The 15,920-nt window shown below is 63.2% G+C and overlaps 1 protein-coding gene across 1 annotated transcript; it reads left to right on the top strand.

Moving 5' to 3' along the window:
- The first annotated feature begins 3,636 nt into the window (after nucleotides 1–3,636).
- Nucleotides 3,637–8,659, top strand: LOC108501048 (keratin-associated protein 10-4-like). Its single transcript, XM_017822572.1, has 13 exons — nucleotides 3,637–3,834; nucleotides 4,839–4,988; nucleotides 5,269–5,412; nucleotides 5,663–5,803; nucleotides 6,040–6,174; nucleotides 6,284–6,427; nucleotides 6,537–6,686; nucleotides 6,886–7,035; nucleotides 7,127–7,273; nucleotides 7,360–7,479; nucleotides 8,001–8,135; nucleotides 8,220–8,354; nucleotides 8,649–8,659. The coding sequence occupies exons 1-13, from the start codon at nucleotides 3,756–3,758 to the stop codon at nucleotides 8,657–8,659; spliced, it is 1,641 nt and encodes a 546-aa protein (XP_017678061.1). The 5' UTR covers nucleotides 3,637–3,755.
- Nucleotides 8,660–15,920: the final 7,261 nt, after the last annotated feature.

The raw sequence follows: 15,920 nt of genomic DNA, 5'->3' as shown, positions 1-15,920 counted from the left end.
CACAGCAACTCTCCCTGCTCCATGTGTGCCAGGAGGGACCTGGTGGGCACTGAAGACTGGGGACAGGACACTGCCCCTATGTGCCAACCCTGCTCACAGTGGTGGGGCTCTGGGAGCTCTGCTCGGCCCCGGGCCCAGCTGCTCGCGGGTCACCGGTGACCTGGAAAGGGCTCTGTGGAGGATGTGTCAGCTGTGAGCCACAGGCCCAGCACTGCCCCAGGAGACTCCCCCAAGCAGAATTGTTCATGCCTGGCACTCCCACAGTCCTGAAACCCTGCTGCCATGAGAAAGAGCAGCTTGGCTTGGCCAGCCCCTGCCCCACCAGGGTTTAAATCCCAGCCCATCGCCCAGAAGCACAGCATTGATCGCAGTGCGATGCTGGGCCAGCGCAGCCTCTTCCTGGTGCTCCTGGCACTGCTCACCCTGTCCCAGCAGCACGGCCGTGGGGACCAGGGCACTGCTCCCACCTTCAGCACAGCCCCACAGGGACACTGGACCCCCACTGCCCCACCTGCCCCCCCCAAAGCTGGTGAGTGCCCGGTGGGGGCGAGTGGAGCCCCTTGGCCCCCCGGGCTGTACTGCCTCTCCGACCACAGCTGTCCCGGTGCCGAGAAGTGCTGCCAGAGCAGGCAGGTCTGGACCTGCCTCCTGCCCACCACAGGTACCCCTGCTCCCTCCGAGGGATGCCAGCACAGGGGCTGGGTGACGGGTGGGGTGTGGGTGGGGGCTGGTGCCTGTGTCAGTGCCCCTGGCAAGAGCCCCAGTCCCTGGCACATGGCCACATGGAGCATCTCCCTCTGCAGAGAGCCCAGGCTACTGCCCCCGCGCTGGCAGCGCCATCGGGCCGAGCTGTGGGGCGAGCTGCCACAATGATACCGCTTGCCACTCCGGGGAGAAGTGCTGCACCCGTGGCTGCTGCACCCGCTGTGTGCACGCCGAGCCAGGTGAGGTGGCCTGGGGGTCCCCATGGCAGGCTGAGGATGCCTCGAGACAGACCCAGGGCTCCACAGCCCCCATCACACTGTAGGGGAGCTGTGGGCACTGTGGGGCCAGACTGGCTGCATGCTGAGCCTCAACCCTCCCTCCAGCCAAACCCGGGTTCTGCCCACGGAAGCGTGCCCAGAGGAGCACTGCCGCCTGCCCCAACCGCTGCACCGATGACCGGGACTGCCCTGGGGACCACAAGTGCTGCTTCTCTGGCTGTGGGCTAGCCTGTGCCCCTCCAGACACAGGTACAGCTCCACCAGCCCTCCCTGATCCCCGTGTCCAGCCCACCACTGCACTGGGGGTAGCACGGCTCTCCCTCCCCTGTGGAGCCCGGCGTGTGCCAGGCCGTGCTGCCGGACAAGCCGCAGCGGCTGTGCCCAGCCGAGTGTGCAGCTGGTGGCAGCCCTCCAGGCCCCAGGGAGCGTGTGCCACTGGCTGTGGCTCCCGCTGCCACACACCCGCCCTGGCCCCAGCCCAGGCCCTCCTGAGCCCCTGGGCAAGAGCTGGCCCTCAGGATCCCTGCACGCAGCTCCTCTATCATGGGTGGGTGATGGTCCCAAACATGCACAGGGCTGAACCCTCTCCTGCACCCACCTCCTGCACCCTCCTCAGACCGCCTGCTGGTGGGACCACAGCCAGGGTTGTCCCTCACCACTCCACTTATCAGCTGGCATCCCATATTGGGCTGTGACTGGTCTCACTGGGTCAGACTGGTGTGGGTGTGAGGCTGGCAACTAAGAGCAGCACAGGGCTCTGCAAAGGAGGATGGAGAGGAAAACAGGGTGGAGACCAAGGCTGTGCCAGGAGCAGGGCTGAGGAGCACAGAATCCCAGCACATCCACAGTCCCCTCTGTCACCAGGGAGCCACCATGCCTCGGCGAAGCCCGGCACGTGCCCCATGGTGCTGCGGGGCTCCCTGGGTCCCTGCCTGGAGCTGTGTGACACAGACGGTGACTGCCTTGGGGATGACAAGTGCTGCACCACCGGCTGTGGACATGTCTGCAAACCACCCACCAAGGGTAAGCCATCGGCCAAGACCCCCGTGCCGCCTCCACACCCTGTTACCGTGGCCCTCCCTAGGGGGTAATGGGAGGGTGGGGACTGAGCTGTTGTATGATGGGGGAGGAACTGGGTGAGGAGCTCACCCCTGCAGGCAGGGCAGCTCCCCCATGCTGGAGGGGTGCCCTGAACCTCTCACCCTTCCCTCTCTCATATGTGCCAGTGTGGCCAGGGCTCTGTCCCCCTGCGGTGGATGGTAACCAGGCAGACAAGTGCCTCCTCCTGTGCCTGCAGGACAAGGATTGTCCCACCGGCCAGAAGTGCTGCCAGCAGGGCTGCAGCCGGGTCTGCGTCCCCCTGCTGTGAGGTACGTTCACCCCCAGCCTGCTGCCCCCCGGGTCCAGCCTGGAGGGGACTAAGGGGGGCCCAGGGTGGGAGCACCCCAGGACCCCCATCCCTCAGAGAGGGAGCACCCATCTTCACTGACCCCCTCACCTGTCTCCTCCAGGCACAGCCTAGCCCTGGCCAGGAAGAGCTGCACAGGAGCTGCCTTTTTGGGGTCACCCTACACCCCACTGCCATTGCACCACTGGCGTGAGCAGAGGTGTTGCTGCCCCCACGCCTGTCCCTGTGCTGGACCCTCTGCACTGCTGGCAGGATGGCACCAGCATTGAGTGATGGCTCTGGTTGGGGTAACTGGTACCCCCAGCTGCTCCCAGCTGTGCCATCAAGGGCTGCACAACACCCACACCACCCCACAGCCAAGGCTTCTGGCAGCCCAGCACAAGGCAATCCCCTTTGGCCTCAGCTGCTCCACAGCACCGAGACAGAATAAACCATCCCATGGCCACCTCTGCTCTGGGTGACCATCCCTGTTTCCCTCTCTGGTTCCCAGAGGCGCCAGCAGCCTGGGCTGTGTGCAGGCAGGGAGGTGCAGGCAGGCGCCAGGCAGCCATCCCTGCAGGCAGACACTGCCCCGGGGCAGGGAGAGCGTCCCAGTTCCACACGGGCGACCTCCAGCCATCATCACCCCATGGTGACCATCCTGCAGGGCCCGGGGGCTGCTCCATGTTCCTTCAGCAGTCAGGGACTGGAGAACCAGTTCCCTCGGATTCCTTGCACCAAGGAAGGGCTCATTTGCATCCCAAAGTGTGAAAACCTGGTGGGAAAAGCAGTCACGGGTCAGGACAGATGGAGTCCCCGGACAGAGAAGGGGGCAGGGAGCAGCACTGACCTGCAAGGGGACACAGCAGGACCTGCTTACTCATGGATCCCAAGCAGTCCCATGAACAGAGGCTACACCTGGCTGGGGGACAGCACCATGGCAGCAGGGCTGGCAGAACTCCTCAGGCTGCTCCTACTGCTGTGCCACGGCCAACCCGTGGGGTCTATCCACAGCCCCCACTCCAGGGAGGCGAGGGGCAAGCAGGGCTGGAGGGAAACCCAGGCAGGGGGTGGCAGCCAGCTGCAGCAGGGCTGTGCACCATGGGGGACAGTGCCTGACCCCAGCTGCCCTCCCCCGCCCCATGGGTCGCCCTGACCCCAAAGCAGGGCTTGGCCAGAGATAAGCAGGATGGCTGGCAGGGCGCCGGTGGGTTCTGGGAACTGCCCCTCCTCCTGCTCCTCCTGCCCCTCCTGCCCGCAGCACAGCCAGATGCCACAGCCAGCAGCCCAGCTTTGACTGCCCTGGCACCTCGGGTACCCCGTCCACTGACTGTAAACCAAGCCCCAGCTCAGCTCCAGACACTCACAGCGTCCCTGTCAGCACCATGAGCCTGGGAGTTTTCCTCCTCCTGGGGCTCCTCGTCCTCAGGGCAGAGCCAAGCGTGATATCAGAGGAGAAGGGCGGTGAGTACTGGGTAGCAAACCTGGCAGCTGCCAGGCATAGGCAGCCTGGGGGCAGCTCCTTGCACCCCGGTCCCCCTTGTCACTGTCGTGTCTCCTCTGTCCCTGCCCAGTACATGCTGGCAGGGACCATGTCCCAGCTGGCTCCAGCACCTGCTCTGCTGCCAGCTGCCTGGGGGGCCCCCAGGACATGTGTGCACCCCCTGCACCCCCATGTGCAACCCCTGCACCCTACACGCAGCAACCATCAGCTCTCAGAGGTGCTGCATGTGCCAGGGTGCCTTCTACATTCTGAGTGCAGACCCCCCCACACCCCATGCCGGCCCCCTGCAGCAGGACGATGCCAGGGACGGTGGTGCCCAGCTGCAGCATGGCTCTGCCCACCCCGAGACAATGGCCAGTGCCTCTTTGTTTGAGCCAAACAGCTGCTGTTTGCAGTGAAACTCCGTCAGCGTCTGTTTGCAGCCCAAACACGCAGCCCTGCCGCACCCGGCCAGGCTGTTGACAGAGCGGCTGCTCCCATCGCATCTCCGGCTGGTGATGGAACCAGGAACAGGCACTGGCTGGAGCTCACCTGTAGCAGAGGCAGGGCTGTCCTGATTTTCCCAGCACGGCCAAGATGAGCACAGGGTGCCAAGAGGAGGACGAAGAAGAGGAGGATGCAGCAGTGGCATGGGGTGTGCTCCTTGCAGTGAAGGTACCCGGGGCAGCAGGATGCTCAGGGATGGATCCTGACCTCCAGCTGGTGTGCCCTTGCAGGGCCAGTGACAATCCTCGTGGCACTTGCTGCCTTGCAAGGGCACACACAGCCCCGTGCTGTGCCGTGCCCCCTCGATGTGGGGGTCCAGCAGCCCTGGGCCATGCTGCAGCAGAGTCTCCAGCCCCTGGGCTGTGATCCCCACTCCAGTTCCCTGGCCCCTGCATGGGGACCCACGCCCCACTTCCCAAAGATGGAGGATGAGAGGCTCTGGTGCCGGCACTGCCCTGACGTTGCCATCCCTCTTCAGGGGACCCCCCAAAACCAGGAAGGTGCCCACGGGACTTCATGCGCTGCCTGCGCCAGGAGCCCCCGCTCTGTGCCAACGACTCCAGCTGCCCCGCTGGGCTCAAGTGCTGCCCCTGGGAGTGTCGGCTCCGCTGCATCCCCCCAGCAGAAGGTACGGCACCACCTCCGTCCCAGGACAGCTGGCATCCTTCTTCCTCATCCCTGTCCCCATCCCTGTGCCATTCCCGTTGCTACAGAGCAGCTCTCTGTGCACTGCTGGCAGCCCCCTGACCACAGCTCCTAAGGCATGGAGGGGTCTGGGATGGGGTACATGGTGGGGTCCAGCCAGGGACAAGCAGGGTCTGGCACAAGGGTCTGGCAGGGGCAGGTTTCCCGGTGCTGCCCTAGGACACTGCGGTGCAGCCTCACCTTTCGGCCCCTCGGCGCTGCAGAGAAGCCCGGTGCCTGCAGGGCAGCAGCCCCCGAGGGGCTCATTGCCCCCTGCTCCTTCCCCTGCCTGGAGGACAAGGACTGCCTGGGAATGCAGAAATGCTGCCCGCTGGGCTGTGGCTCTGCCTGCCTGGAGCCGGCACCAGGTACGGATTTGGCAGGGAGAGCCGGGAGCCCTGGCTCAGCACAGGGACTCTGTGCCATAGACATCTATCACCTCCCTGCTTCCCTGACCTCTGGGGCAGCACACACAGCTTCCCCTCACCAGCAGCTCCCGGGAAAACCCAATGCCAGGATGTAGCCTCAGGCACCAGGCGTGTGTGGACCAGAGCGAGGGCTGGGGACCCCCGGGGTGGGCAGGGTGGCTGAATCCTTGCACCCACTCTGCCCTGCCAGACCAGCCCAAGCCCACGGAGGGCCCCGTGGTGCAGCCAACACCGTTCCAGGAGCGGTGCCGAGGCGATGGAGACTGCCCCGATGTGCAGAAATGCTGCAACAGCAGCTGTGGCCACCAGTGCCTGCCGGGAGCATCAGCTGGTGAGGCAGGATGGGACAGGACGGGCAGTGCGGGCGGGGACATGGCTCAGAGGTCAGGGATGATGCCGTGGGGCCACAGAGCTGTGGCACAACAGGGGCTCCTCTCCTCATGCTCGCTGGGGTCTGGGGTGGGGACTCACTGTGCAGCTCCCAGGTGGGTGCTGGAGGGGAGAGGGGACAGTGAGGCCACCCTCTGGCGAGGCCACCATCCCGCTCTCACCTGGTCCACGGTGCAGAGGACACCAGCCCTGTCCCAGCCCCCCAACGGCCACTGCCACACCAGTGGGGGTGCCTCCAGGACCAGGACTGCCCCCCATCCCACGTGTGCTGTCACCAGATGTGCAGCCAGCGGTGCCCAGCACGTGGCCAAGGTGAGGGGGCCAGGAGCTGCCCCAGAGGTTCAACAACCCCACACACCCTGGTCCCCGTGGCTGTGCCTCTAAAGAGTGGCACTGCAGCCATCCCATGCCATGTCCACAGGGAAGGACGGATTCTGCCCGGCCTATGCTGGGCTGTTCCCCAGTTATGACTGCAGAGCCTGGTGCTGGCATGATGATGAGTGCCCCGGCAAGGAGAAGTGCTGCCTGAGCGGCTGCGACTATGTCTGCCTGCCCCCGTCCCAAGGTGCCAGATACAGGCAGAGGTGTCCCCCAGCTCCAGGGACTGGGGGACTGGGTGGGAAAGACCCACTGCTGCTGTTTGCACACCCAGCACTGCTGCCTCCTGCCCCTAGAAAAACCAGGCATCTGCCCGCTGGCTGAGGAGGCTCCACTGGCCACATCCCCATGTGGCACCACTTGCATCCGGGACTGGCAGTGCCCAGGGGCTGAGAAGTGCTGCAGCAGCAGCAGATGTGGCCCTGTGTGCTTGGCCCCCGAACCAGGTGAGGAAAAGGTTACCAGGACAGGGTTGTCACACACCAGGCATGTCAAAGCTCCTGGGGGAAAGATGTGGGATGGTGCTGCCATAGGGCAGCAGACCCCCAGGCTGCAGCCTTCACAGTGCCCTGAGGCTGCAAAAAAAGGGGGTGCCCACAGCATGGTGTGGTCCCTGCCCCTGCTGCCCCTTCCTTCCCATTTCAGACAAACCTGGTGAGTGCCCAAAGGTGAGGCCACAGCAGATTTCTGAACCGTGCTCAGAGAAGGACTCCTGCACCCACGACAGGGACTGTCCCCGGCAGGAGAAGTGCTGCTTCTCTGGCTGCGCCATGTGCTGCACCCGCCCTGCCCGAGGTGAGCGTGGCAGCCCGGACACCAGCACGGGACAGTAAAGTGAGAGCAGGGCTGGGACCCCTGCCCTCATCCAGGTCCCCTCCTCTGATAGAGCACCCTGGGGAGTGTCCCCGACCAGAGCCATGCTGGGACCCCCGGCGCCGGCGTGGGAGCCAGTGCCTGGATGACAGTGTCTGCCGGCGAGAGGAGAAGTGCTGCGACACGGGCTGCGGCTGGGAGTGCGTGGCCGTGCCCAGAGGTAGCAGGCACAGCCTGTTCGGGGGGAGCTGGCTCCAGCCCCCCCAGGATGGCCAGGTGACAGTGGATCTCCGTGTGCCCCTGCAGAGAGCCAGGACAGCGCTGATGGCAAGTGCATGGAGGAGTGCGAGGTAGACTCACAATGTCCCCGGGGACAGCGGTGCACCAGCATCGGCTGCGGCCATGTCTGCATGGACATCCCTGGAGGTGAGAGCCAGCCAGGTCCTTTGGGAGCCATGCAGGGCCACTCTGGGGTGCCCCACTGTGAGGTGCCCTAGCCAGGTGCCCCTCAGCTGGGTACTTGCCTTGCAGGCAGAGTGGGAGTGTGCCCCATCCCCAGGGAAGGGGGGACATGCCTGGACCTGTGCAACTTCGACGAGGAGTGTCCCTGGGGCCACAAGTGCTGCAGTAACGGCTGTGGCCATGTCTGCACGCCAGCCTCTCTGCAAGGTCAGCCTCTTGTACCCTCTGCCCTGTGGGGATGGAGCCCAGCATTCCCTCAGCACCCACTCCTTGGGGTATCCTTGCCCTCCAATCCCAGTGAGGATCCCGTGCTGTGAACTCGTGGGGGGTCTGCTGAGATGGCTGTGCCTGCGGGGTCCCACAACTTCCAGGGATATGATCTGCCCCTGTCCTTCTTCCCATGCCTCCCCTTCCTTCTGTGCAAGTGATGAGCACACACAGCCTCAGCTCAGAGTCACCAGGTGACCGTCCTGCCCTGCCCACAGAGCGTGACACCGCGGCTGTGCCACGACATGGTGCCGAGTGGTGCACAGAGCAGTGCGAGGCCGACTCACAGTGTCCCTGGGGCCAGAGGTGCACCCGCACCAGCTGTGGCCGCGTCTGCAAGGACACCCCCGGAGGTGAGACAGAGAACCCAGGCGTTGCCCTGGGACACATGGGGCGTTCCAGCCAGGTGCCCCATGGCAGGGTGCTCTGCCTTGCAGGCAGAGGAGGAGCGTGCCCCGTGCCCAGGGGCCGCGGGTCATGCCTGGACCTGTGCAGCCTTGACGAGGAGTGTCCCTGGGGCCACAAGTGCTGCAGCAACGGCTGCGGCCACGTCTGCACACGGGTGTCCAGTGGTAAGGATGGGGCCAGCACCAGGGCTGGCACCAGGTCATGCAGGGTGTCAGCCAGACCCGTGTGAAGGGCACAGCCCTCAGCACGCTCCCAGCTCGGCATCATCGTAAGGCCGGTTCCCGCTGCTGCCCCATTGCTCTGCTCCCAGCAGGTGCACTTTCAGGGCGAGGGGATCTCAAGTGACATGGAGCAGGATGAAGCTCTCACAGAGCTGGCCAGCATGGCTGCAAACATGGCCACTGGTCCCTCACTTCTCCAGCCTTGTGGCTCCCTTAAAAGCACGTCCTCCTTTTCAGATGCTGCGTGATGAGAGAGCAGCTCCTCTGCAGCAGGAAGACACCTTCGATAGAGAACGTGGGACAGTCACAGGCTCCAGCTGGCCTGTCCCCTCTACACCACCTCCAGCAATAAAGTGTGTACTTGGCCGCCTCCAGCTGCCCCACATGCTCCTGGAGCAGCCTGGAATCAACTGTGGCTCCCAGGGAAGGAGCATCCCCAGGGGCAGGGTGCTTAGCCCCTGCTGGAGTTGGTGCCAAGGGGCCAGTGAAGCGGTGCAGACAATGACCTGGGTCAAGGCAGGCTGGGGATGGGCATCCATTGAGTTGGTGGCCATTCCTCCTCCATTCAGTGGCTTCAGCTCCCAGCCAGGTCACATCAGCAGCTCAAGGGCAAGGCTGGGCTGGGAGGCCATCTGAGGCAGGGGGAGCTGAAGGGTGGTGGCTGGGTGAGCCCCGGGGCCACCATGCCATGCTGCTGGAGGCACCCATCACCCAGTCCCCGTGAGGGAGGGGAGACAAGAGGGATGGGCACTGCCTGCTCCAGCAGGAAGGACGAGACCCAGACGTGCTCATCCAAGGACCCACCCTTGTATTGCAGTGTCACAGCCTGAGGGGAGGGATGGGCTCCTCTGGTCAGGCACCATGGCATAGGAAGGGGCAGCCATGCTGTCATCCTGGGGCACATGTCCCTGTCATCGAGCCAGTGAGCATCCCCAGTCAAGCCGCAGCCCCCCAGCATGGCCACCCCAGCCAACAGCACTTGTTGCCACCAGCCCCACAGGGAATGGTTCCCTCCAAGGTCGGGGATGTGACCACCAGCAGCAGCTTCCCCTGGGCTGGGGCTGTGCAGAGGCCACTACACCCCCCGGGCCAGCACTATCAGTCACCTGGAACTGAGACATGGGGTGTCAGGAGCGGGGCCAGGAGCAGCCTCCATCTGTGGCACACGGCCCACGGCACGTTGCTAGTTACCGACGTGGGAACAGGCCTGGGAGCACTCGCCCTTGGTCTCAAAGTTGTTCCTGTTGCCGCCGCAGCCGCCGTAGATGAACTCCTCACACTGCTGGCTGGAGGCGTTGAAGAAGAAGCGGCGGAAAAGAGCCTTGCAGTTCCCACAGACCGAGGGCAGGTAGCAGAAGTCTGCATGGTCCAAAGGGGACAGGCTGAACCAGGGGCAGGAGAGGGATTCCACCACTCTCAGTGCTGCCAGGCCCCTGGAAAGGTCTGCACAGTTCCGGTCCCTTCTTACTGCCAAACCCTTTGTGCCAGCAGCCCACGGCCCCATGCACCAGCAGCTGGGGTGCTCCTCCACTGCACAGTGCAGTGCCCCTCGTGGTCTGCAAGGACCTGGCATGACCCCGGGAGCACCCCAGGGAACTCCCTTCCCAGCTTGCTTCCCGGTGTGAACTAACACCCCTCCAGTCACCCACCCCTGCTGCTCCAGAGCCCCACTACCACGGCACCAACCTCTCACCTAGCACCGGCTCCTGGCAGGTGTAGCCGCACTTGCTGGGACAGCACTTGGTGACACCGTGGCAGTCGGCATCGCTGGTGCAGCGGGCACAGGAGGCATCCCTGCGGCAGGCACCACAGGCCTCATCCAGCGGGTCCTCCACCACCTCCGAGATGTAGTAGCAGTACCCAGGCTTTGCTGTGGGACGCAGTGGCCAGAACACTGAGGAGAGCCACTGAGCAGGGGCCTCAGCAGCCCCCCAGTGCCCCAGGGCCAGACCCCCGGCACCCACAGCCCCAGACCCCTGCAGGCACCTGGCAGCACAGGGGCAGAGGAGAGCACTGACCAAGAGCAGCACTCAGGTGTCCCTGTCCCCAGGCCATGCCCTGGCCACACTCACCCATCCCCAGCTCTTCGCGTCCATGTCCGTGTGGGGCCGGGCCAGACCGTGTGGTGAGGGGGAGCAGGGCAGTGAGGAGGAGGAGGAGAAGGCAGCCAGGCAGCAGCTCCATGGTGCCCTGGATGGCCGGGTCTGGCCCTGGGTGTGGTGGGCTGGGATTTAAGGTGCGCGGGTGGGGCAGAGGGCGCAGGGCTGTCGCCTGAGCCCAGGTAATTCCTGCCATGCAGGTAATGAGCCACACCTAGGCAGGGCCCAGCCTCCCCAGTGGCATCCTGGCCACATCCCTGGAGCCAGGGGGACCGGTAGGACGGGACAGCTGTCCTGGAGTGGCTCTCGGGGAGCCCAGCTGGGTGGCAGTGGCATGCCCAGGCTGGGCTGGGGGCACCACCAGCAGCAGCCAGTCTTCTGGGGACAAGCCTATCATGGGGACGGGCACGGGGAGGTCAGCACTGGCCTCTCTGCCACCAGTGAGGATGGCAGTGCCATGCCAGGGCATGGAAAGCTGCTGGCTCTGGCCCAGCCATCAGCCAGGGAAGGGCTGGGGCACGGCACGCTGCAGCACCACTGCCCTGCACTCCCTGTGGTGCAGGGGCTAGGGAGAGGCTGTGCCAGAGCAGAGTGCTGTGCCCTTTCACCCCTTTCTCCTGTGCTCCCTCATGGGTGACAAAGAGCATCCCAGATGGGATGGACCTGCACATGGGGCTGAGCCTGTGGGTACCACCTCACTGCCTGCCATCGTGGCTGTTGAAGGTCCCACAGGACAGTGATGTTTCCTTCACCCACCCCACTCCCGGGGACTGCCTGCCCTGAGCCGTGCCCTGTGGCCCCCCGGCAGCCCCCTGCTCTTGGCAGCAGGTCGGGGTCTGGCAGCTTCATTGTGCTGGTGTGGGGAGCATTCCCTGGGAATGGGACACAGCTCACAGCCCTTCAGGCTTCCAGCCGGGGATCCAGATCCACAGCAGTGCAGGGCTCCGGGCCCCGGGCTGGGCGGCACCCACCGGCACCCGTGGGCGGGCGTGGGGTGAAACCTGCCAAAAGGAGGGAGAAACAGATTAAGCTGTTTCCATTCAGCAGGAATAATTGTCTTCCTAATTACTGCCGTAATTACTGTCCCAAAGGGGAAGCGGAGGGCGAGGAAAGCTCCGTGGGGAGGGGCCAGGAAAGTCGGACTCGGGGTGGGGTTTGGGGGGGGTGGTGCCGCCCGCCGCCTTCGCCTCACTGCAGCTTTTCCTGCTTCTCCTCTAAAGCCCCAAAACGAGATCCTGGCAGAAATCCCGGCATGAGACACGGTGACGTGGCCAGTCCTGAGCAGGGCGGGAGCAAAGCCCGAGGGACATGCCGGAGGCGATCGGGAGCGCAGGGTCAGGGTGGGCAGTGGGAAAGGGACCCCCGCGCAGGGACCGTGGTGGTCCCGGGGCCGCGGCTCAGCGGCCACCCTCGGTACTGCCTTGAGCCATCCGGGACATTCCCGGTGGCACAGAGAGTCCCAGCCCCGCACCCACAGGAGGGCAGGGCCACAGCGCCAGAATCCACCGGGGCTGCATTTTTCCCGCTATCTCCGCAGGGAATCACAGCCGAGTGATCCCTGGAACGACTGACGGCATCTTCCAGAGCAGCTCCGGCTGTCCTCGCACCGCCTGGCCTGGCAGTAACGCCATGGCCAGGCTGGGGTGACACCGCCGTGGATGCGGAGCCACTCCCGGCGGTTGCTGGGGTTTGGGGCACGGCGGGTTAAAGGGGAGGGCTGTTCCCAGGTAGATGTTGGGGCTGCACGTGATAGAAACCCCTTCAGAGGTACCCCCTGCCCTGCCCTGACACCAGGGATCTGCAGGGTGAGCAACTGGCATAGCTGGGGGGGCAGAGCCGCCAGCCAGATCTTCTCCAGGGGGAAAACAGTGACCAGGGCGCTCAGGGTGCACCCAGGAATGTGGCATCTCCCAGGGCGGAGGCTCAGGTGGGATGGGGACAGGGGCGGCTCTGTGCCAGCAGGATGATGTTCCTGCCCAGGCCGGGCTGCACGGCAGGAGAGGCACCAGGGGAGCCGAGGGACAGAGCGGGAACACGGGGAGCGTGGACTCCACACGCACACACACGTGTGCACAGCTGGCTTCCACGTGTGCACACACATGTACACACACGTGCAGGCAGCTGCCCGGGTGGGGGTGTGGAGCCCTCCTGCCTCTCCCAGGGACAGGCACTCCCGGAAGGGACCGTCAGGGAAAGCCCCGGCAGCTCCGATGCCGCCGTCCTTGCGACACTTCGACACTTCGCAGCGGCCGGGGTGGTTGATCCCATCAGCCCCGTGGAAGGGAGCAGGAGGCAAGAGGCAGCTCCAGCACCGCCTGACAGGAATCTGGGCACCCACTCTGCCTTGGGCAAGGACACAGGACACCGTGCTCCAGCCCTGCAGTCCTGGTGCCCATGCAGAGCCCCCACCTCCCTGTTCCCAGCACCAGGACCCCATGCCCCCCTGGCCTGTCCTGGTCTCCAGGCTGGCCAGGAGATGCAGGGCTGAGGGGCTGGTGGCAGTGCAGGGCTGTGGACCGTGTCGGGTCACAGGACGTCCCTCAGGAACCAGCGATTGTTCCCAGAGGCAGAACAATGCCCGGAGAGCTGCCAGGGCACCACGGGCTGCTCCACAGAGCCCGGCCAGGGAGCCACCTCTGCTGCCTCGGCCAGGCCAGCCCCAGGCAGGGTCTCCCAGCCCCTCGCTGCCACCTGTGCCCTACCTGTCCCCCGCAGCAGGAAGTTTCATTGGCTGCTCCTGTCAGCGCCTTCGTGCCTCCCCTGAGGCTCGTCCAGCAGCAGCTGCCTGCAGGAGGGAGGGGACGGGGGATATTCACGCTCGGATGGAGCACGTCAGGTGCTGGGGTACTGGCCAGGTCATGGGGACCAACCTTCTGCCCCAGGAGGATTTAAAACCCTGCCTGTGCCCAGAGAGGCAGCCCCCACGCTGCCCATCCCTGCCATGCGGCTGCTGTCGCTGCTGCTGCTCTTGGGGCTCTGCTGCCTCTGGGCCCGGCTGCTCTCTGCAGGTGAGCACAGGGGGGCACAGGTGGGCACAGCTGGATGTGGGTGGGCACAGGCAGATGTGGGAGCAGTGGGACAGCACTGCAGGAGGGTGTATGGCCATGGGCACAGGGACCAGAGTGACTGTGGCTGGTGTGCAGCATCCTGCACAGCATTGCTGTCCCCCCCACATCCTTGCATGCTGCAGAAGTGATTAGCAACCCCCCCACAGCTCCCTGGGAGGAGTATCTGAGGTTTCTGGAGCCCTCATCCCCAGACCCCCACTGTGGGGCTGACAGCTGTGCCCTGACATGCTACAAAGTGAGGGCTTGGACACAGATTCCTGTCTTTCCCCAGAATTCACCTAGCCCCCACCTGGACCTGGACTGAGGACCTGGAGTGTGCAGCCAACCCGCACCAGACAGACAGACAACAGCTGCACAGCCAGACAGCCGGACAGCCAGCCATGGAGGGCTCCATCAGCTGCTGGATGAGCACCCAGCACCCTGATCCCACCTTCAGCTCTGTGCTGACCATCGGGGCCTCCGTGCCCCCCACCTCCCAGTAAACCCAGTCTGTGATGAACACTGGCTGGCTCCTGCTGTTTCTGTCTCCTGGCAAGCCCCTGCCAGCCTCTGTGGGATCTTCAGTCCCTGTGGGAGGGATGGGGTCCCTGTCCTTGTGGCTCATGGTCAAGCTCTGCCATGGCAGCTGCTTTTGGAGGATGCTGGGGGCCTTGGGCATGGAGCAGCTCACCCCAGTGAGCCTCAGGGAGTTGGGGTCACACGGATGTTTCCCTTGCCAGAGATGCTCTGCAGGTCCCAGGCTGGGGCTGTCCCTGGCTGGGGCTGTCCCTGGGGGGTCTCCCATGAGGGACAGAGGTATATCTCTGTGCAGAGGGCCCTGCCAAGCCCATGCTGGGCAGGAACAGATGCCAGAGCTCATTGTACCAGGACAGGGCTGGGGCAGCCACGATGGCCTGGCCATGCCAGGCACTGACCAAGGACAGCTCATCATACCCAGCCAGTGACCAGTGCTGGGTTTATTAGGAAGGAGAAGGTCCTGCTCAAAACACTGCTGGTGCCTGGGACCAGCCCTGGCAGAGTGAGGCAGAGGAGGAGTCTGGAGGCAGCCACTCACTGCAGGCTCCCCTCACCTCACATGTTCCTTGCCTGCCCTGCAACATCAGTGAACAAGTGTAATTGCTGTCACCAGCACCATCAACATCACTGCAACCATCATCACTGGTGTTAAAGAAACATTTGACACTAGGCTCTCATCTCCATCAGATAGATTTATTGGCACAGATCGATCATGAACTCAGATAGCTTGAGCTGGAGCCTAAAAGAGAGACCCTGAAGAAAGAAATCCCTGGGCAAATATACTCTTATAATCTGAACTCCCCATCCCTCATGCAACAGTCCAGACCAAGAACATTGTTAGGCTTTAGGGTCTCCTCACTCTTCATTGCTTCACAGTTTCATTACTAAGTGGTTACCTTGTGGTCACCTTCACACCCTCCGAGGTCACTTTTGGTTGGGGTTTCAGTCAGTTCTGCAGTCCATGTTGTAATATGGTTGTTACAGTTCATATACCATGATCTATGGGCTGTCCACTCCAACTATTAATTTTTAAATAATATTTAAGCTACAGCTTTGTCTATTCTAACTATTATTAATGTTCAGATTGTCAGCCCTGGGTTTCACTACGCTCCATCTTTGACTTACACAACACACCCAGTATGATTCAGATAATGTTCAATTTGCACCTAACAATTCCAGCTACGGATGTCAAACGAGCACTTGGCTACTTTCAAATAATAGAAAATACTCAACAGTCATGATCATCATAGACATCATCGCTGTCATTGTCACTGTTATCACTGTCATTGTCATCATCCACCACACTGTCATCCTGGTCAGACCCAGGCTTCTTTCCCACATCAAGCTCCTCCTCACTCTCTGGCTTCCCCCCTGGTTTCTCCCCAGATGCCAGCTTCTCACCAGCCACTGGCTTCCCACCAGTCTCTGGCTTCCCTCAAGTCTCCAGCTTTGCTTTTCCCTAGTCTCAATCTTCCCTCAAGTCTCCAGCTTTGCTTTTCCCTAGTCTCAATCTTCCCTCGTGCTGTTTTTTTTCCCCCTGAATTGGATTTCTTCCCAGGGGCATTACTATAAACATTTAGTGAATGTTTATACCCCTGTGGGAGTTTGTTAATGGCATATTGTTCCTTCCCAAGGAAATGCAAATTTCTTTTTATCCTCCTCTTCTAAGGGGGGCATAAAGAACACACCCATGGGTGTGTGGCTGTGAAAATCCCATTTTGAGCTGCTGAAGAAGTTGGGTGTTGTGGTACATTAGTGATGATTGACTCAGGGATTCCAGGTGCTGCACAGAGCACACACACTGCAGCCTCTCGATTTCTGTCAGG

Source organism: Lepidothrix coronata, unplaced genomic scaffold (genome assembly GCF_001604755.1).
Source record: "Lepidothrix coronata isolate B3197 unplaced genomic scaffold, Lepidothrix_coronata-1.0 Scaffold99, whole genome shotgun sequence".
NCBI lineage: Eukaryota > Metazoa > Chordata > Aves > Passeriformes > Pipridae > Lepidothrix > Lepidothrix coronata.
Note: the sequence above shows the minus strand (reverse complement) of the source record. Positions and strands in the feature narration are given on the sequence as shown.

Bases quoted from the DNA above. Each gene is read 5' to 3' on its own strand.
- LOC108501048 (XM_017822572.1), top strand. From the start codon at position 3,756: ATGAGCCTGGGAGTTTTCCTCCTCCTGGGGCTCCTCGTCCTCAGGGCA. The intron at 5,804-6,039 runs GTGAGGCAGGAT...TCCACGGTGCAG, and splicing joins CCTGCCGGGAGCATCAGCTG to AGGACACCAGCCCTGTCCCA. The intron at 7,480-8,000 runs GTGAGAGCCAGC...CCCTGCCCACAG, and splicing joins CTGCATGGACATCCCTGGAG to AGCGTGACACCGCGGCTGTG.